Source organism: Mycteria americana, chromosome 4 (assembly GCF_035582795.1).
Source record: "Mycteria americana isolate JAX WOST 10 ecotype Jacksonville Zoo and Gardens chromosome 4, USCA_MyAme_1.0, whole genome shotgun sequence".
In the NCBI taxonomy this organism is placed as follows: Eukaryota; Metazoa; Chordata; class Aves; order Ciconiiformes; family Ciconiidae; genus Mycteria; species Mycteria americana.
The window spans coordinates 89629970-89651373 of NC_134368.1; the positions used below are offsets into that span (position 1 = coordinate 89629970).

A 21404-nucleotide genomic window follows, 5' to 3' on the forward strand; every position below is an offset into this window, starting at 1 on the left:
ACAAACCACTAACTAACTGGATTCTCTGAGGGGCATCGTATCAGTTATGCATAGATGAAATAGCATTATTTGAAAGATAAGGTGAACGATCACATCTCCCACAGAATACGTCCAATTTTTCCCTTAGAAAAACCTCACCTATTACAATGTCACAAGGGCTAACCTGCATTCAGAGGCTCAAAGTAGCAGAGCAGTAATCCTCTGTATACCCCTCCAGTACCTATGTATGCAGATTAAATGGAAACAAAGTGAGATATCACAAGCATCATGCAGATGATACTCCCACCAACTCAAAAGGAACACCATGTCTGACTTTGCAGAAAAACCAAAGGGTAAATAAAAACCAGTTTCATTCGTTGGTGAGATATACAGCAGCTTTCCACAAGTAACTGCATTAGTTGCTCTGTGGGGGACCGAGTCAAGACAACAAAAGCATTGAACGTTCTGCAATTTCAACAGAGTAAAAAGCCCAGCATTATGGATATAGCATGTGCTGGCCTTTCAGCTGCAACTGTGGAAATTGGATGGCAACACTTCAGAAGTTACAGAAATACCTTTATTAAAGTAAGAACTATTATGTGCAAAGAAAAAAAACGCCACAAACTAGGGAGCTTTCAGCTACCAAAAGGAATTTAAAGTGTCTTTGGTTTTGACAGCAGACTCCTGTTTGTGACAAGGTTTCTTGTTACACAGAATTTACAAGTGAAATTGACAAGTTAAATTTATTTTTTCTTTTCATAAAGAATGATTTGAGTTACACCATTTGCTTTCCAAGCTTGATCATCAGATCTACAAGGAAGGACATCAGGTACTGACAGATTCTTGGATAGGTTTTTCTTCGTCATCTTCTGGATTTTCTTCTTCTTCTACTTTCTCTACCTGAGGTAGAAGTCCATCAAGGTTCAATAGCAAACCTTCACTGGTTGAAGATCTAATAACCAACTTCTGCACAAAAGGACCTAGAAAACAAAGAACACCACCAATTTGGTCACACTCTACCACTTTTCATGTCTGCAAGCTGGTTTGTCTCAGTACTAATCCATGCTGTCTCAAGCACACGACCAGAACCAAAACTATACATGTAGACACATCCCTTCAGTACAGAGAGTTTAACATCCACCCTGGCAGACTGAGTTCAAAATGCAATTCACACTCTGGTGCCATAAAAGGTACTAACTTGATGGCTACCTTAACCCTTCAGTACCTCACCAGCAGTTGACATCACTGGTGCCCCTGGGCCTTAGAACATACAAGTTAAGTGTCACACACACACTCCTCCAAAAAATGAAATACAGGTGAACTCGCTTTGGGAAGTGGTCCTGATTGGCAAGATATGGGTGCAAAGTTCGTTGATCACCCAACTATTCGTACATGACTAAGAGCACAAAAGAAACCATTCCTATTTCAGGATCCTACCATGAAATGCTGAGGGAACCTTTGACAAGAAGAACTACAAAACCAGTCAGATTTCTTCATGGAAGATTAAATAGATCTACATTATGCTCCGAGAACATTTGCCTGGTGGTATTTTTAGTCTTGCATTAGATCAGGTGACTCGCAGAGGAATGCCATTTTAGTGGTAACCACATAGCTGCACAAAGGCATGCTATTACACGTGGAAAGTCTGAAAGGAACTAAAGAGCAGGTATCTATGCCTACCTTGTCTAAGTGATTGATAGTTAGCAAGCATATCTAGACTTCACTGTTTTAAGATGTGTTAATAATTAAGTTTGCTTCCTATAAACGGCAAATATTTTGAACCAAGCCAGTAAGAGACCCACCAGAAGAATCAAGCTTGATACCATAAAATCAGTAGAAATGCTACTAGGGCCAGAAGAGCTTACCCTTAACTAACTAGGTTGGTGTAGTTCACATATAAACTCATTAAGGACAAAAATACCACCACTTTCTGCTTCTATTTACTTATAGTTCAAGTCAACTAACTCCTTATACTTTCTATTTGGGCTGAAAGGCTTCCAAAGGCGTGTGTACTTGGCTTTTCGTGGTCTGTTCTCTGTACAGCAGTTACTATTAACAGCATCGCTAGAAGAGATGCAAGATAATTATTTTTGCAGACATTAAGCCAATATTAATATAAAAAGTTGTTTTCTTAGCTTAAACAAGGCTATTCTTCCATAAAATTATGTTCATAAATCACCATTTCCACTCCAGCTAAGCAGCTGACATTTGTTGAAAGTTTACTTCATTATGACAAAGAGCAGACAGAGCATTAGCCGTTCACACTCTGCTCAGAACAGTGAGCAGAGCCCATAGGAACGACACAGAATTCACACCTTTACTCCTTTGTAACCCGATCCTTTTGCTAAGGAATTAAAAAAAAAGATTAACAGCTTTTCCCTTGGAGCAGCAGAAATTTAAAAAATATCTTGGTAAAGGGGGGGGGGGGGCAGGGAAGGTGGTATACCTTCAAACAGGGTAGCTAACCAGATGAGATGTTAACTGAAGCATAGGTTTTAACTAAGGCAACTGCAGGTAGAATCCGGGTTCAGGTTCTTTGCACTGAGCCACAACAGGGTCACGTCAGTGGGGTAAAACCAATGCACACAGCTGCTGAAGGCCTCCACATCTCATAAGGATTTCCTCGTATGGCTTTAATCTATCTAAGCATCAAGCCTGCAAACTTAGTTTTGTACAACATCTCACTCCTTTCCTCACACAGACACCTACGTAGCATCACGGTGCGGTTAGAGTTGACATTGATAAGAGCAGATGCTATTCATCTGGCTATCAAGTTCTTAGGTCTTGATTTACCAAGTTGCCTAACAACTCCCTCCTCCTCTCCCGAGGCAGACAAAACAACAAGGTCATTTAATGACAACCCGGTAAAGAACACTCATTTCTCCATTTTGTTCGCTGTAACTTCAGCTACCACATTAGAAGAACGGCTACTTACCGTAAGTTGATGGCTTGAATGTGCAGATATCATGGATAACTGTTTTTAGATTGGCAACTATCTGCTCAGTAGGCATATCCAGCTGAAAAACGATAATGCAAAGTTAGCCATGGTGATACTTAAAGCCTAGAGTAATAAATCTGAGAGCACTGGGTACATATTTATTCTACGTTTGGATAGATTTTGTTTCTCTGTGTTCCCTGTTACCAGTTACAAATCCCATTAACAGCCTTATCCAAATGAGCCAGAGGAAAAAAAGTCTTTTTTACATGGTTATACGCCCATCATTATTCTCCATATTTCTACTCGTGATACTGAATTCCCACGGCTCTGTAACAACATGTAGCCTTAAAGAGGTGAAAAGCCTTAAAAACAATATATGTACAAGTGTTTTCGCAAAAATCGTATTAAAATAAAGTATGAGGAATGAAGCTTCAAGAAGTAGCTGTCAAAGACCGCAAAACAGATCAACTCAAAAGACACAAGCATCTAAAATTGAAGGCATTAAGAACTTTTTAATTTTTAAATTATTCATTTCATTCTCTTAAAGTTCCTTCCCCTTTTCTTTCCCATTTTAATGTATTACATGGGATTTCTACTGTTTACATAAAGTACATAGAAGCATTGAGCTCTAAATGTATACCAGTTCTCTATCTACCCTTTTTACATACCCCGGTTCCCATCCATGGCATTTTTGACCTTCCAACAAAACCTGCGGCCTGATGGCTCCTTGTTCTGCCTAACATCCTCATCTAATGGAGCACTTAAGCACACCTCACTTCAGACACATACGTGATCCTCACTGGACCAATCACAGATACTTGGAAGTGAACCAACATTGTGGCCAAAAAATTAATACCTCCGTCTTCCCTCATACCAATCACCTTCAACCATGACTGCTATTCACCTCATCTGGAGTCTCTTCAAGAACGTTGCAATTCATGATCAAGAGACATGCCAACCTTAACACCCTCAGGTCAAAGCCAGGACTGACCTCTCTCTCAGCTCCTGGAGAGCTTAACATGTTGATGTTAAGACTCAGACTCTATGTTCGGCTGCTATAATGCCCTGCTATGCTTTATCTAATTTGCTGTCTGGTCTCACCCATATCATCCACGTACCTTTATCCAGATGAAAAAAATCAAGTTATTTTTCTAAATGTTTCAGCTATGGAATTAAGAAAAAAGTAGCATTTATTCTCAGAGAATTAACTGCGTTTCAGGGGAGCATACGGGCATCGCTGGGGTCTCCTCTTCCTCTCCGCCACTTCCCAACGTAGCATGACCAGATTTTATTACTCTCTCACTTAGCTGTAAATGTGTGCATTACTTTGCAATAGAAATACCGTTATACTTGACTACTCTCCTCCCAGATCTGGTCCATTAACCTCTTCATGCTCTCCTGGCAGACTTAGAAACCAAATGCTGTTCCTCTGTTACACAGGCCAGAACACATTTGTCTTTATCATTGTTATGCTGATTGCAACGTGCTTAATCATTCGTAAATTAAGAGATGTAAAAATCTGTTTGTTAATGCTGAGCATTTCACTTTGCTGACGGACTCGCCACGCTGTACTGAATTCAAAATAAAGGAATGCTCAGAACCATTTAAACAAAACAATTAATTGGTAATAACTAACTAGAAACTATGCTTAAAATGAAAGTTTGAATAGCATTTGCTTTCAAACCTTACACCAAGTTCAGGTCTTAAGCGAACTTTCAATTGTACAATTTCAGTGAGCTACTTGGCACTCATCATCTGTAACAAAGTCTAGAAGCATTCACTAGAGACAGAATTTGCCAGTTGCTCTAAACAAGTTACAACTTCTTATAAAGATTTAGAAGTACACCACATTATGAGACAAGACCCATCTCAAAATATGATGACATTCGTTAATATTCTCTATTTGTTAAGACAGGAAAATAGGACAGAGCGACTTGCATTCAGTTGACAACATGACACATCCCAAGAGATCATGTGCCATAATTTACCTGAGAAGCCAACAGCTCCCTAATGAAGACAGGTAATGCTCAGAGGGTTCCAAGTATTTCAAAATAGCTTCCACATCCAAATAAATATTCCAGCTTCCAAACAAGTATTCCACAGTAAATCCTAGTGTATACACAGTCATTGTGTATCAGCACTTAGATATTTAGTTTAATTCAAACCTTCACCAAACTGACAAAAGTACTCTTGGGCCAGATCTTCAAGGCTGCGCAAGTTACTCTGTTCAGATCAATTGCAGCAAGAGCTAAATATCTTTAATTCCTGACCCTTCCTGAAGAGTAACCATGCCTGCAGAGGGAGCAACTATAAATCAATTTCTAGTCCACTTTGTATAAATACAACGTAACCACAAAGTACCTTCGAAAATTGACAGTATATACTACAATCAGAACACAAACATGAGTTATTACCTATCTTACTATTTAAAGTTTAGGACACTTCCCTCTAGAGCAGCACAAGCTGCTGTAAAAATGTTCAGGGAAGTTATGTGTTCCTTTTTTGTTTTGTTTTGTTTTAATGAGAAACATACATTACATTTGTCTTTAAAAGGGCCTCCCACTAAGTCTGATGCCTAGTGGGAAATTGCCTATTAATATTCAGCATTGCACAAGTTTCACCAAAACAGATCATGTTTAAAACTTGATTCATGAAGTCTCAATGCTTTTAATTTTCATGAGGATCTTTAGAAGACTGCAACTGAAGACACAAAAGATCCACTCAGTTACTTGCTGGCCAAATATGCAAATGAAGAACAAAAAGATGCCCTGCTATTAAAACACTAGCTTTAACCACAGAACTGCTTTTCTAAACTGTGTTCAGAGAATTGTATCAAGAGATCATTCAGAGCACTGCAACTGTACTGCAGACTTAACTACTGGGCAGTTCAAATATAACACACATGTAGATAATGGCAGTCATGGCAGGGCAGAAACACTTGGTAGAATATAAGAAATAATTAACACAAAATGATTAACACTCTGCAAAACAATGTTATTGCCAGCTATTCAATGCTTACTCAATGCTTTAAAAATCAGAGGGCAGGAAAATAAAGCTAGAAACTAGCCAGTAAGAAAACCCACAAGTAGACACGGCAAAGCTGGTAGAAGCAGTATGGAGTGTGCACACTGCATGGGATAAAGTAGGTTATGCAGAGAAAGGAACCCAGCATTTCAGACGTTCAAGTTCAAGAGCACAAACAACCCCCTTCCAAAAAGAATGAGATAGCAAAGTCCTGCAGATGCAAAGGTTACAGAGAATGAGGCTAACTCATCTTCTATACCACAACAGACAAAAAAACCCCTCCTGTTCCTGGGTGCAGGGGAGAGGTGTGATTTCAGATATGCATGATTACTATCTAAGATACTTAACAGTCTGAGAACCAGCAAATAAAAGACGACTCAAATAAAATTACATAAAATCCAGTACATATCATTTATACATCAAAAATGAAAGATTGAGCAACAGAAAATTAACAGAATCAAAATAAAACTAATAGAGAAAGGTTTCTTGATGGGAATTTCTATCAATTTCTTCAGTTTATAGCCCGTTTTACAATGGTTTCACTACCTAGGCCGAAAAACAAACAAACAAAACCCTAACAACCCAAAGCTGATAGCTCTTAAATTCAGGTCATGCATTGACTAACATATATATAAATGTACATGTCCACTGCAATCTGCAACTGACTTACCTATCATACAAATCCAAAAAGTGACTTCTGCTACATACTACACAAAAATCAAAAGCCATGCTAATGCCAACTACCCAAGAATGGCACTTCCATCACTTATTACCTTCTCTTAACATACCTATCATTTGCCAGGACTGCTCCTCCAAGAAAAACCCCAAAAAACCAAACCACTGACTTGATAGCAGTCTGGACATACTACTGTTGCATCTAAGAAATGAACATAGCATCTTATCCAAAATTAGACAAGGCTATCCATCTATAAAAACAACAACAAACAATACAACAAAAAGCTTCATGCAGCTTCAAATTAAGTGAAACAGGAAAATTGAAATAACTCCTCGTTTTATTCAAGAGTGGCCCTCATCCTCTATTTTTGCTATTCAAAAGAACTCGGCTTTACCATCTCAGCTACTAACATTTTAGTCTCTGTAATATTTTAAAGCTATTTAATCAAATCAAATAAACTTAAAAGTAGTACGAAATAACATTTAAAAGTAAGTGAAACTATTTTTAACAGGTATGGTACCCCCAAGTCAACAGGAAAACTCCACAGCAGACAAAAGTATACGACTCCAACTGCATTTCTGATAAATATGGTTTGCATAGAAGAAATACGAAATACAGATTAAATTCCAAGTCAGTCAATCCAACTTCCCTTACTCCTATGTCCAGTGTGAGTCCTGTAATACTCACCTGCGTGACCACGTTGTTTTAATCTACCCAGTTCTACCTGGAGGAGGGCAAAGACAGCCTGTTTTGGTTTTCTGCACGCAGGCCTAACAGAATAGGCACTTTCAATTCAGACCACAGTCATTTCGCACCACGTTGAAGACATTTAGAAGAAGGGTAAGGCTTGAGCCTCTATCTCACTCACATGATCTGTTCTTCCAGCAAGGAGTATTAAGAACATATGCTATAACATATACTCCTAAAATAATACCTACTACAGCAAGGCAGATGAGTCCACGCTCTATTCCCTGAAGCAGTATTTCTACTCTTCCCTCCCGCCCCTTTTTGAAGTTGCCAGAACAAATATATATTAGGACTATTCCACCCATGTTTTTTCCAGCCTTTTTGTCAACTGAGGGCTTCCCATGTCAAGTCATGGGGACTTAAAACTCCTATAATAAAGGCTGCAATAATCAGGAAATTAAGAGTTTTAGCATCTTCACTCTGAACTCAGGTACCAGCTTTTCTGAAGAGCTATAGGACAAGGCAGTCGTTAAAAACTATCAATTCCAAAAATGGATCTGGAATTTTTATGGCTTTATCTCATGGCATTTAATAGACCTGGGCTGTCTGGTGACCATTCAACCAGAAACCTAAATCAGGTCTCAGAGCGCCTTGATTGGGCTTACAGTTGTGGTATTGGGGGGAGGCACAAATCTACTCCAAGTCCCCCTAATTACAGCTGTTGAGAGACAAACTAAGAAGAATAGAAAACCCAGAGACCCAGAATTTCAGATTTGCCTCCCTCAACAGCAAGATCTAGAATTTCAACTATCCACAAAAAATATTTTATTTCAGTCAAATGCAAAACAAGAATTGAGGTCATGAAAATAGACATGAGTTCATAGTTCTGTTTTCCAAGCAGGTACCTTTTGTTTCCTCATGTCTATTAAGAGATTTGTCTTTTTCACCTATTTTACCTTTTCGCAATGGCAACACATTTCTGGAGCACAATAAACTGCCAAGCAACAAGCAATTACCAACGGTAATTTGACCAGCATCCCATAACAATACGCAACCTCTGCATCTTTATAATATAACCAGATTTGCTCTTGATTTCAATACAAAACATTTGACTCTCCTGAACTCCAAGAACGTGTCTTCAAATGCCTCTACACAAAGTGTTAACTATAGCTATTTTTAAAATCACGTTTAGAGCTAATCCTAACAATTTTTATTTTGTTTTGCAGCAGCATAATGCAACAGCTCCACTTGGCCATTCTTCTGGGACATCAAGCATCTTTCATTATACAGTGAGGGCAGTAACTCACATCTCTGCTTTCAGGAAGAAAAAGAAAGTCTCTGAACCAACAGGCAAGTGTTGACAAACATGACCGAACAACGTTTCTGCACCATTTGCAAAGACATCTAGAGGACTGACAGTATCAATAAGAGAAGAGCGCTGACGTAGTGTTGCCTTGCTTTCATAGGTTTCTGCTCAGTTACGAACCTTCCTGAGAAGATCAGAATAAGGGGGAAAAACAGAGTTCTCTGTAGGAGCCTATAATAATATGGACCACGCAGACAGCATTTTCTCATCCTGGCACTCAAGGTAGATGCATTTCTGAGGTAGTAGCCCCATGCAGTCCACAGGGAAGAAAAAAGAAAGTAGGTATAGAAATACCCTTACTGAGGCTGTTGTAAAGGGTTATTTCTTATTCCTAGTTTAACTTGCTACAACTTTTTCCACATCCTTGGTCCTGTTTTGTTCCAAACTCAAGCCTTTTGCCAGTACGAGACTACTAGGAAAACATTATGCAGGTACAGTCCAGCACATACCATCAGAACCTAGGCAAGACCTTCAGCTCTGAGGTACGCAATTTAAAGCTGAATCTCCCTCTTATCCTGGACTTGTCAATAGTTGGAATCAGTTAGAAATAGCACTGCAGACAGGCAAGCCTTTCCATGTGATACCTCAAATAGAGAGCCGCTCTAACAGGTAACATAAGACAACTGTTACAGCCTATGCTTTTTGCATTATTCCCTTCATCCCCCGAAAAACATCTCTCAACTCTCAAGCATTCTAAATGGCAAGAGTTAACAGCTCTTCCTCAACTGTGGGATATTCTCCGCCCTCCTTTAAGGGGTTCAAAGCTAAGGATCCATTAGTCTTTTCTTTTTTTTCTTTTTCAAGGGACACGGACACTTCAGGCCTTCAATTCCATTAACAGCCAAGGGAGGTAGATGCTACTTCTAGCGCAAACTGGCATTTCGGTTTCCTGCCTTAACTCTCATTTCCATGCACTTTGTACGTTCTGTGTACCAAGTTTGAGAGATCTCTGGTTCAGTACACATCTCTCCATACTTCTAACCCTGTGAATAAACCAGTGCTCCTGTAAACACATCCCTTCCCAGAAAATACATCCTTCTGAACAAACCTTAAAGTCTCACCTCCTGAAACCATCTTACTCTTTTCCATAGCAGAACCATTTTGCAGGCAGCTCTCTGCACAGATAGGAAGATACAGTAGAAATTCCTTCCTGGTGTCACATTTGGTGGTCAGTTTTCTAAAGACAACTCGAACTTGGGAAAAAAGAAAATTTTGTAATGATCAACAGCAGCCTGTCTGGACTCAAGACTCATGTCAAAACCCTCAAAAAGAAAGACTTTAAGCTGCCCTCTGCAGATAGCTTGATTCTGAAAGAGATATCCTGAGTGTCCTCATTTGTCTCCCTTCTGCTTTAAGCTCCATGTCTTAAAAGAATACTTTACATTCTCAGTTTCACAACTTCACATCTACTAATTAAACTTAACTGCTGCCAACTTCTGGGCTTTTCCGAGACATCTCAATTACTACTAAGAAAACACCACTGAGGCTGCTGACTTATGTGGGAGTGCAGCATTACGTCAAGCCACTGGCCATAACTGAACTAACAGGCACCATGAGACAGCAGCACTAGAGGGAAAACATCTCTTTGAGAAATGCCAGCTTGGCAGACTCCCAGAAACATCTAAACAAATGTTTGGAATACAGCAATAGATCTTCATGCTTCCGTGTAATTCATTAATTATTATTTTCTCACTGACAAGATTTACATTTAAGAAGCTCTTGATTTAGTGGTGAGCAGATATGCATAACCACTCAAGGCTCTCACAGCCTCCCAGAGCCTTGCCTGCACTTGATTTCCTTCCAGAGCTGCTGCACAAACAGTAGGAAAACGAGGTCAGGTAAACGATGGAGCTAGAGAGGGTGGAGACATTTTACACAAGCCATAACCACCGAGTCACCCCTCTGCACACAACTCAATACACAGCAACGTGATAGAGCATGTCATGCCATGTGCGCAGTGTCAGAGTCACCTCTGCCACGTAGCTGACTTGTTAACTTCGCACATATGAACTCTGTCTGCAAGTAAACCATCATCATACTGTTTCTGGTCCAAGATTAAGAGTTCATTCACGAGAACCTGTTGTTCACTTGTACAGTGACATCTCTGGCTGCACCGCATCTCCTGACGTGCCATGAAACCGCAGGGCTGAGCTGCCTTGACACAGAACCTAAGGTAGTCTGCAACACCATCATCTTGCATCAATAACAGGACGTGGTTTTAACTTCAGAAACTCTAGCCACAGCTGCAGGACACTACACTAAGCAGAACCAACTGCAATGGCACTGAATACTGTCAAGACATCAGAGTTCTTCATGTACCTTTATTAAAAACCTTATTTTTCTTCTTTACTACAGAAGAAGAAACTTTACAATAAGTTTAATTTGCAGGTATTTTTTAGGCTGATCTACAGTATAAAATTATTATGGTTTAAGCAATCCAAAGCAAAAATTAAAGAATACAGTCACAATACTTGAAACCAAGACTGATCTACGGATTCGCAGCGTTTCACACAGTCCATTAAACAGCTAAAGATACCTCCTGCCTGTATCAAAGTGTAATATATAACATACTTCAGCAGAATAGTCCCAAGAAACTCAGTTTTGAGTATCATATAGACAAGCAAGCCCTTGAAATTCACATGCATAACTCAGAGCAGCTACCCAGAAGTAATAAACTTGCTTATATCTAACACAGCCAGACAAAGCTTCAGGGGTTAGACATCTTGTACGCTTCCTTTCTGTACCAGTATCAGTTAAAGGAAAACTAAAAATCAGGCAGGATTACGAACAGACTAAAACAGAATGGAAACAAAACACCCACAGTTTGGAGCAAGGAAAATAAATAATTAAAAAACATTAATGAAAACATATTAAGGGCTTAAAAAAAAGGGAGAAAAGATACTCTTATATAACCCAGTTTCTTATATGACAGCAAAGCACAAATTAATTTTATATTTCAGGTGCAATGGAAACAGTTCTTACTTTTTGCTCCAGTTCAGGACTGAAGTTAACAAAATTAAATGAGTCTTTAATTATTAGGTTAAAGCTAACACTTTTTGATCCACCTGTACATGTTGACCATGGACTTACAACCCATAGTTTATCTACTTAAAAAAATATCAAATAAGCTCTATTTTACTCACTGAAGGGTGCTGGGGAAGGCAGGAGGAAAGGAAAGCCTATGTTAAGATGTCAACTCACAAGGAGATTACTAGGAATAGTACCTTTTTCATCTTATTTTCTTCATTATTACAATTCCTTGCCAGTCTCGTGGCAAATACAGAACCCATTCTCGGCATCCTTAACTTCTTAGCATCAGGTATGCCTTGCTCTCAGTTTTAGCGGAGCCATCTTCTATGACCGCACATTAACAACATAGAGGGCTCACATCAGCTGAAGATGTCATACAACAAAGAGTAAGAGTTCAATTTACTTCACAGGCCAGTTAAACAACATGGTTAAAAATCTCGGGAACACACAGGTTAAAAACATGTTTTTCCCCCCTCTTTTAATACTAACTTCAGTTCTGCTCAGTAGAGAAAACTTAAGAACTCTATATACAACTTACTCTTGCTATTCTTGTCTTGATTACACGCTCGTCTTCTACTGTGTACTCAAGGCCTTCTCTGAAGAGTTGCAGCATTTTGGGAATATCATGGCCCATGGAATCTAATTAAAAAAAAAAAGGCAAAGAAGTTGTCCAACTAATGCTTATTAGCATGGCTAAGTGTGATATCAGTAAAGAGAGAACTCAATCTTTCAATTAAGGCAGTTAAACTCCCATCAAAAATGCAGTTTCATGGACAAGACAATGGTGTCCTCACACATTCCATATAAATCATTTTTATCTTCCCTCCTTCCTCATCGATCAGCAGACTTGAATAGCTAATACAGCAAGAAACGTAACAAAGGCTTCACTTCAAGTAAAGAACCTGTTTATGTATATAGAAAACAAAGCTTTATTACCTAATGCAATTAAAGCAGCTTGAAAGACCAAAACCTACTGAGTTCGGTTTAGGACAAGCCCCAACTCTTCCTTGAAAACAAAGTCTACAACTACGCAATAGCAAGGTTACACACTACCTGGAACACACTGGCCCAATCCAGCCATTCCCACAAGTCAACACTTCTCAGCTGCAAGGGCTCATTTGACAGATTTACACCATCACTCAATTCCTCCAAATACAAGCATTACTTCTCCCACACATCTTTTGATGGCTCCAAGGGAAATCGGCCCTAGATAAGCTACAAACCAAGTAAGTTGATAATGGCATGTGGCTTTCATTTCTTCCAAAAAGTATGTGGAATATTCTCTGTTGCAATGTTTTGGACTGGTTAATAGGTTTGCCACAAACGTTTAGGAGCCTAAAACCAATGCCTGCAGCTTGCAAAACATTCAGACAACTGGGGTGGGGAAGTAAGAGGTATAGTTCAAGACTCGGTGCTTCACACAGCTGGCAGAGGCTCTATATGTTTGAAAAACAGCTCTTTTTTTTCTTCCCCCCCATATTTGAACTAGACCCCTGACACATAGCTAAAAGTAAGTCAGCAAGGGAGGACAAAAGTATTGGGAGACTGATGTTTGTTGCTGTGAAAACCTGACCTGAAGAGGAAATGCCTTGAGCGTTATGGAAAAGGACAGACCACACAGATAAGGGAGCAGGCTGTACTAAGGAAAAGGATAAATAACTACGTTGTTGAGTAGTAATGAACAGGCAGAAGGAGCAGTAGCAGTCACAAAGCTGGGATCCAACGAATTGCACACCAGTTAGACAATGCAACTATCTCAGCGAGTATGTTTTTTTCAAGTTGTTTCTGTTTTCCTGGGTAACTTCACAATAGTATTATGGTTCATCAGGACTAACATGCATAGGAGCAACAGGTAGGCAAACTTATCTTGATTCTAATCCCCCATTTGCCTGTTGTAGGAGAAAAGCACAGTTCTAGATTCCTAGAACTACTCTTATCCAAGACCAAACAAGTGGTTCAGTCACAGTCAGTCTAATACTCAATATAATTATACATGCTCATCAAAAAAAGTTTCAGTGTCACTTCTAGACTTAAATCTTGTTCAATACTTGAGATTTATGAGAAAGAATTGCTTCTTACTTCTTTTTGTGCTTGGGTATTTGCGTCTTAGCTTGTTCCTTAATGGTATTAACTTAGGCATTATTGCAGGAACAGCTACATAGAAGTCCACTTGGATTTCATCTTCCAAAATCTGCAATTAAAAAAAAATTAAATATATTTAGGAATACAATAAATGACCTCAGTATGCAAGTTGACCTACAAGCATGTCTGAGCACAGAAACCCATCTCTCACTCTTTGTATTGGCTGCTAACTTCAAGCTAGAGTTTACTGGACACGAGGTTTCTTGCTCCCTCCGCCTCAGTCACTGTTTAAGTTAGGATATTTACGTAAGTCTTAAAAAAAATGAATACCCATTTGATTAATTCAACTCCTCCCACAACAGCAGCTCCATTCTCTCGAGCTATTTCAGCTTCTTGCTCATTCTGTTGAGATAAAAAAAAAAATATTTAGTAACAGCTGTACTACCAATTAGTCTATATCAACAGCACTGGACAGGTGATTTGTCTTGGACAATTGGGTATAAAACCAGGCTATTTACACATTAGGAAGGAAAGAATGGTTTAAGGCTATCCAAGATGAAAAATATCTAATGCTGGTGATTTAATATAGGATCAACAACTCCACTCCAGGTCCAAATAAAAAGCAGTCAAGCCTTTAGTCGACTTCTACTGGAGAAGGAGAAAAGTCCATCCCATGTGCTGAGCAGCTCTATCAAGAGCCCTTTCTCTCCCCCCTCCATCCCCTGGAAACTACAACAAACCATCCACTGGATGGAGCCAATATCTTACTCTAAGTTTAAAGAAAAGCACAGAACATGCTACTAAAACCTGCTGTAAAATAAGGCTATTCAACTTCTGAAAATGCTATTAAACTTTGGCTTCAGAGAGCATTTAGAAGTTAACCTCATCTGTCTGCCGCAAGGTTTTGCTTTTAATAGTCTGAAATACAGAAAGGTAAAAGGCACCAGTTTGGTAAAAACTTTGGCTCAAGCTTTTTATACAAGCAGATATTCATGACTCAAAGCCAGAATCAACTTTTCCTCACAAGAATAAACAGAATAGCTCCACACTTCCATCCAAAAGCACTAGCAAGTGTTTCAGTCGCTCAACCTTTTTCCACGTATACACCTTCACAAGGCACAGGATCTCTTATCCCACATGAATTTGAGTGAAGAGAGAAGGTTCTGAGATACAGCACCAAAGAACCTGGCATGCTCGAGTCTTTTGTCAGCCCTCTGTTCTGTAGGAGGATTCTCACCTTGTAGCTCAGGTAGAGAATTTTACAAAAATTAAGCCCAAAGGGTAGTCAACTAAATCTGTGACAGTTATCTAGGATAATCTCATATAGATATATGTAGGCCTATTCCGTTAGAATGATTAACTGGCAAAGGACAGCAGCAGAAGCTGAAGCTAGTCTCACACAGATGCTACAACTGCTCTACACACCATTTCACATTAGTCGGCTCCTAGGAGAGCAGACAAAGGGTTTGGGGCAGAGGGCTGTTAAGTTGTTTAGGGTTTCTGAGGAGAAGTTGCCTTCCCCTTCTCCCCCAAAGGTACCCTGTTACAGCACAAATTGCTATGAAGAACACCCCCTTCTCATCTGCACTGCCTACTAAGGCTTAAGACAGAAAGGTAGGACATGGCTGCTACACTAAACCATCTGCCTGTGTTACAAAAGACGTGACAAAGGTTTTACTCTACAAATTATCTTTAATCGCATCCCTTAGTCACCTCAGTCACATCTATGCAGATGTTTACTCCCTAAGCACATTGCTAGAATAATCTACATATATGTAAACCTATCAAGATGAACGAAATCCTGTAAGATGCTTGTTAATACATTAAGACACTGCTGAAGACAAATCCTGGACAGACTTAAGAGTTCTGTAAAGCATTCACAGAGTCTTCTCAATAAAAGGTATAGTGCTTGCACGGGAACTAGTTGTGTTGTAAGAGCATGCCAGATACATAAAACTTATCAAGCAAGTAATTCGGGCTTACCTACCTCTGTGAAAACCAAGACCTTATTCGTTTCGTCTGTAAAGCGATATGGAAGAAGAACAGTGCTTGCAAATGGATCCACTTTTTTCTAATAAGTAAAGAACGAAAGATATTAAAACTAACAAAAAAAAGAAATCGTGACTTAAGGGCAAGTTACGCAATTGTGTGGAGTTGGTCCCCTAAATAGCAATCTCACCCACAACTTCCTTGCACAGAGGTGGTAACCAACAAGCATGATGCATAAGTTTTGACTGCTTTTTTATGTCCGGTATATACTCAAATCTAAACTTAAGAGACATGAATTAACTATGCTGCAGTTTGGCCAAGAGAAAGGGCCTGAGATCAGCAACTCCAGTGTAGGATTGCTAACAGGCTCAGGTGCAGTCAGTAACAAACCCTGAGGTGCTGTAGTTGCAGCTTATCCAAATCATGTTTCTGATGCAATGGCCAATGCAAACCATCAGCAAGGAACGTGGCTCTCACCAAGCCTTAAGATACCACATCACCTCTGAAAGCAGGAGCAAGAGCTCTGCATTTCTTCAAGCATTAACTTATTTTCTAGCTCTAAGGGACCCCTGGTATACCAAAGGGAGATTCAGTTACACATGCAAAGAAACCAACTCTAACGTGGCCTAACTGTTTTGTACTTATGCAGGAAGCAGAAAGAGCTGTAGGGAAAGACTAAACTGGGCTAGACACCTTTAAAGCAAAAAGGTCATAGGCAAACAAGCAACAGCTTACTTTCAAGGAACATAATTTAAAAACAAAACAAAACAAGGTGAAGGACAGAGGCGGAAAGAAGCTTGTCTTTACACTTCTCCCTGTAACAATCATCCCAGAACAAAACACACATGGGATTTTGGTAACACATCTTTCAGTGGAAAGCCCGAACAGATGTAAAGCTTAGTTTGATCCACTCTGTCCAAACATGAATTTTAGTCATATAATAGCCTGTTTTCAAAGTCCTCGATGGCGCTATCTTCACCTCAGGAGTATGAGGGACGTTTAATAATTATCCATGTATAAAGATACAAAGCCACCTGCAAAAGCACACGTGATCCTGACAATCAGAGAAGCTGCAGGAGGCAGCCGAGAAGGCCGACAGCAGCATCTGCTCTGCACTTAAAACACAGCCTTCCACATTAAAAAGAAAAAAAGTATCAAAATTTGTATACGCTTCCAACCTACCTTCTTCTGTAGCGCCATATCTAGGAATACATTAATATAGACATACTGCTTGGGGTGAGTGAAATCCAGTTCCTGAAATTTCTTTAGCATACCCACAGCCTCTTCCACATCATAGGATGGCCGCTCATAACACCACGTCAAGTATACATCATCCACGGGCTTGCTCATCAGCGGCCGCCTCCTAGTTACTTGTTTCTTTTTTGTTTCTCCCTGCTTGGTCTTTTGTGAACCTTTTTTTGCACTTCTAAGACAAACAAAAAAGATTGTTAGATCATCAACTGAAGAGTTTGGCGCGTGTTCCAAGAGAAGAAAGTAGATATTATCATCTGTCACTTAAGTAACAGTTAACAAGGAAGGTTCTACACAAAGATGAACAGCATCCCTAAATTCATCCCAGTTACTTGTCTCAGATGGCCAAGACAGAAATCAAACGTTCAGAAATCAAAAGCTCTGAAGGCAATGAAGCTCCTCAAACAACGTAGCCACATTTGTGCAGCATGGAACCAAGTTAATGGCCTCCTACTGTACCAAAGCACAACCACTTTAAGATAACGTACGAACTTTTACAGGTCTTGCCTCCACATGGGCTGGTAGCAGGCACTGTGCCAGAGCTGCTTCCAAATTGAGCAAATCCCACACACCTTCCTGCTAGTCAGAAAGAGCCACATCTGCAGGGTTTTTCTTCTTCTTATAGCAGATCATGGCAGTCCCACCTTTCAAAAAAAATTTTCTCCTCCCTTTCCTGTATTATTTTGCATGCAGTTAACAAACACTAGCCCCAATCTTTATCCTCCTACCTATTTTCAAATGTTCTTAAATCAAGGAAAAAACATATCAAAGTAATTGCTAGATACTCCATTCCTCTACTAACTTCAGTGAAAGAGTCTGCAACACTTTGGAACACTCGGTGTACAACACGCTTCACTGTTCTGTACACAGAGGTCATTTTTACTTCTCCCACTTAAGCCATAATACTAGACTTAAAGAGACAACAAATTAAACAATAAAAAGCAACCTGAAGCAAGAAGAGGAACTGTTGGAAACTGATTCCATAAGCTCACCAGCTTTCGTGCTGACAGTACTCGTTAAGCCGTGATCCAGCCATACCCTCCAAAAGCACACATCAAAGATATCAAGTAAACCTCTCCCCATAATTGTTACATTCATTATTACAAGAGTAAACAGAAAACACTCCCTGCAAGTCCAGCTTAGATCTTCTCTCTCCAGGCTGTTTCTCTAGGAGCTAGCAGCTTGCGGGACGGCACCAAGGCCACCTCGCTGTTAGAGCAACACTGCAGACACCGAAAACACCACAGCCTCCCCCCCTTCCACCACCGGGACACCCGACAGCCAAGACAGCTGCTTCGGATGGAAGGACAGGCACTCACTTCGCTGCCGCAGCGTAGAGCCGGGCGGGCGGCGCGGCGCTCACCGAGGCGGCGGCGAGGCGCTGGTCGAGCCCGGGGAAGACCCACCCGCGACGCGGGGCCAGTACTGCGAGAGAAAAACAAACATCGCCTCAGCCAGGCGCCCCGGCCTCCCTCATCTGCCCGGGGGCGGGCCGCCCGCCAGGCACCCCGCCACCCCCGCCCGGGCAGGCCCCACCGCCCCTCAGGGTCGCCCCTTGCCCCGCGAACAAAGGAAAAGCCGCCAGCTGGAAACAGAAAAGAGCCAGTAACCAACGGCCGCGCTTTCCCGGCGGTGAGAAAGACGGCTAAGCCCTTCACCTCTCCACAGGCAGCGGCCAGCGGGCGCCGCCATCTTGCAGAGCCGCTGCGGTGCAGCGCGGAAAGTGTCCCCCGCGGCGAAGAAATGTTCCGCCGGCGGCCGGAAGCGCCATGCGGTGACCCCGCATTGCTGTCCCCCCACCCGCCGCTGCCGGGGCCCGCCGTTCCGGGGGTGCGTGGGTCCCCCTTCCCGGCTTGTGGCCACTGCCCGGTGAGGGAGGTATCGGCGGGGCCTGATTAAAAGCCTCCAGCTCGGTTCTTAACCGGCCTGAAAGGCGGCCTCGGTACAAACCCGGGGTTGTCCCCGCAGCCCTGTGAACAAAACTGACACACCCGCCCCCAGAAGGCGTTCAGTGGGCTGGGCCTGCCTCAGAGAGGCCCAACATGGCGGCGTCTCCCCACAGGCAGCCAGAGCCGCTTCCCTCAGAAACCGGCATGTTTTCGCCTGAAAGAAACATCTGCGTGGGTTAACGTTGGCCGTTTCACTCTTAACGGTTTTTGCTGTGAGTCCCAAGTAATTCAAGAAAGGGATTTTCTGGCTGCCGTCACTCTTGTTCCCTTGCAAATGGGTTTGGAAAAGATCTGCCCGGTCTACAAACCTACTCGTGGAGCAGCATCCATCTAAAAGGGCTTTGTTTAACCAGGTCCTAAGCTGTTCAGATATATGCCGTAAACTATAATCCTGTCTCCCGCTATATGCACGCTTGTTAAAGGGGCCTGCCTGTTCCACGCTGATGTGCTTTTGACTAGAAACATCCCGACTCCTGCAGTTTCATTCCCCTCCCTGATAAATCTGTGTCCAAGAATATTCTCTAAATCCAATCAAACCCTTCCTGCTCGAAACTCTGAGCTCAGGCTCATCTTGTCTGTTGGTTGGTTTGGAAATATTTGTGAAATACCTGACTAGCAATGACGCTGCGTGTTTGCTTGTGGTGCAAGACGATTCAAACTTCCCGCAGGAACGGCAGCGTTTGTCTCCATAGGGACCATGGGCGCTGTTGGATCTCGGCATCTCACCTGGCGTTCCCCGATATGGCAGGGAGCCTCCTGAACTAGAATTATTATTTTTAAATCAAACGTACGTGCATATGTAAAACAAGTCGTAACAAAACCGATAATGTGTTCATCCAATGTAACTATACGCTCAGTGTCCTGGAAAAGGATTGAGATGGGGAGGTGTGAGGGTGACAGGAGGAAAAAAAAAACAAACACCTCCTCAGTTAAAAAGTCTCGGTGAGGAGTGAAAAAGCATGAATTTAAGACGCAGATGCAGAGCGGATCTTGGGGAAAGGCTTCTTTTCGGATGGGCTTTAGGCACGTGTGTCCCCTATAGTGGTGGCAGATGTGATACAAAACTCACTGCGTGACTCTGTTTAATACGCAGCCGTGATCAGGTAACGACCCGCGTCCTTTACAGTCTTCCTCCATGACTCCTCGATCCCTTGTGAGCCTCTGACTTGTTGGACACAAGATCGCTGCTGCCTATCATGGATTTTGGCCCTGGGAGGGAAATAAGGACTCACAGTTAACGTGCACCCATTCCCGATTACTCACTCCCTCTGAAGCCCGTTTCTTATCAAAACCCCTTGCTCTGTCGCAAAGGCTTCTTCTGCACTTCCCGCTCTCAGAGCATAAATGAGCTTTTTCGGTCCAGCACGAGTCCAGGCAGCTGCAGTAGAAAACAAGTTAAAAAAAAAAGTTCTTGGGCCTGATCTCTTGTCCCCCCTCCCAGCTGCCTGCTGCTCCCTCAGACACCTCCCTGCACCCCTCCGATGCTTTTTGTTTTTCCAGCACCATTTTCCCACCTGGGCTGTCCCACAGGTCAGCGCGCAAAGACCTAAATCCCTCCCTGCCCCTGGCTGCTGCTTTTATTTTATTTTTCAATCTGTCTTTCCCTCACGGTAGGCCCATGTTCCTCCTCATCGAACGTGGAAACAGCCACCAAAAGGATTTTGGTGTGTCTGAGAGAAGATGGGCTTTAATGCTGGAGTGACATTTACCTGTGCTTCCTTGCTTCAGCTGCCCAGAAGAGCATCCCCCATCTCACATGGGACCGTACATCTGAAATTTGGGCACTGAAAAAGATTTCCCAGAAAAGGAGCCGCTGCCTGCAGAGAAACAAACGTGACCAACACCGAACAGGAGGTGTCTGCACCCTCAAATCCCACGCTGAACATGGAGGTCTGCCCCTGCGGCCCCCCGGCTTTGCCGGCAGCCATTTCCCTCTTCCGCTCTCCCATCCCCAGGGGTGAGCGGCCCCCTACTCACCGCCTCGCCTCCATAATTTGGGGGGCAAGCATCTCCCCACAAGTCTCCCCCAAACCCGAGCCACGTCCTCTGGGGTGCCGCAGGCCGCCGGCCCTCCCGGTGACAACCACCTCCTCGGCTCCCGCTCCAGAGAGGGCTCCTGGCTGCCGCCAACAAAATCATGAGGTAAAAATGGGGTGTCTTCCCGCCCTCGGGCGTTTCGGGGACCTGCCGGTGTCCCCCCGGGCCGGTGGCGTCCCCCCGGGCCGGTGGTGCGTCCTTCCCCGCCCCGGGCAGGTGTTGACACCGGCTGCGGGGAGTGACAGGGCCCGGCGTGTGCGGAGGTGTGAGCGGTAACACGGCCCCGCGTGTGCCCGAGGTCCCCCCCGCGACGGCCCCGGCACCGCCCGCCTCCCGCCGCCGCCTCCCGCCTCCCCGCGACCGCCCCCGCCTCCGTCTCCTCCGCCCTCCGCGCCG

General features: G+C 42.5%; 1 protein-coding gene across 4 annotated transcripts; it reads right to left on the reverse strand.

Annotated features, from left to right (window-relative positions):
• Nucleotides 1-542: 542 nt before the first annotated feature.
• On the reverse strand, nt 543-21300 carry MRPL1 (mitochondrial ribosomal protein L1). Of its 4 annotated transcripts, XM_075501277.1 has the most exons (11): nt 20949-21297; nt 20681-20788; nt 20041-20180; nt 19580-19732; nt 16954-17194; nt 15770-15853; nt 14113-14184; nt 13780-13891; nt 12239-12339; nt 2915-2996; nt 543-959 (listed from the first exon to the last, which is right to left on the reverse strand). In XM_075501277.1, exons 3-11 carry the CDS (start codon nt 20106-20108, stop codon nt 805-807), a joined length of 1068 nt encoding a protein of 355 aa, XP_075357392.1. In that variant the 5' UTR covers nt 20109-20180; nt 20681-20788; nt 20949-21297; the 3' UTR covers nt 543-804. The 4 variants fall into 4 exon arrangements, with proteins under 4 accessions (XP_075357392.1, XP_075357394.1, XP_075357396.1 ...); XM_075501279.1 differs by lacking the exon at nt 14113-14184 and having other exon boundaries at nt 20949-21300; XM_075501281.1 differs by lacking the exon at nt 19580-19732 and having other exon boundaries at nt 20949-21294.
• Nucleotides 21301-21404: the final 104 nt, after the last annotated feature.

What these genes read in the sequence shown, in the direction of transcription:
- MRPL1 (XM_075501277.1), bottom strand. Translation starts at nt 20,108, where the DNA reads ATGGAGGAAGACTGTAAAGGACGCGGGTCGTTACCTGATCACGGCTGC. An exon ending in GCAGCGTCATTGCTAGTCAG is followed by an intron (nt 17,195 to 19,579) that starts GTATTTCACAAA and finishes TTGTCTTAGAAG; the next exon opens with TGCAAAAAAAGGTTCACAAA. An exon ending in ATTCAAGCCATCAACTTACG is followed by an intron (nt 960 to 2,914) that starts GTAAGTAGCCGT and finishes TTTGTTTTCTAG; the next exon opens with GTCCTTTTGTGCAGAAGTTG.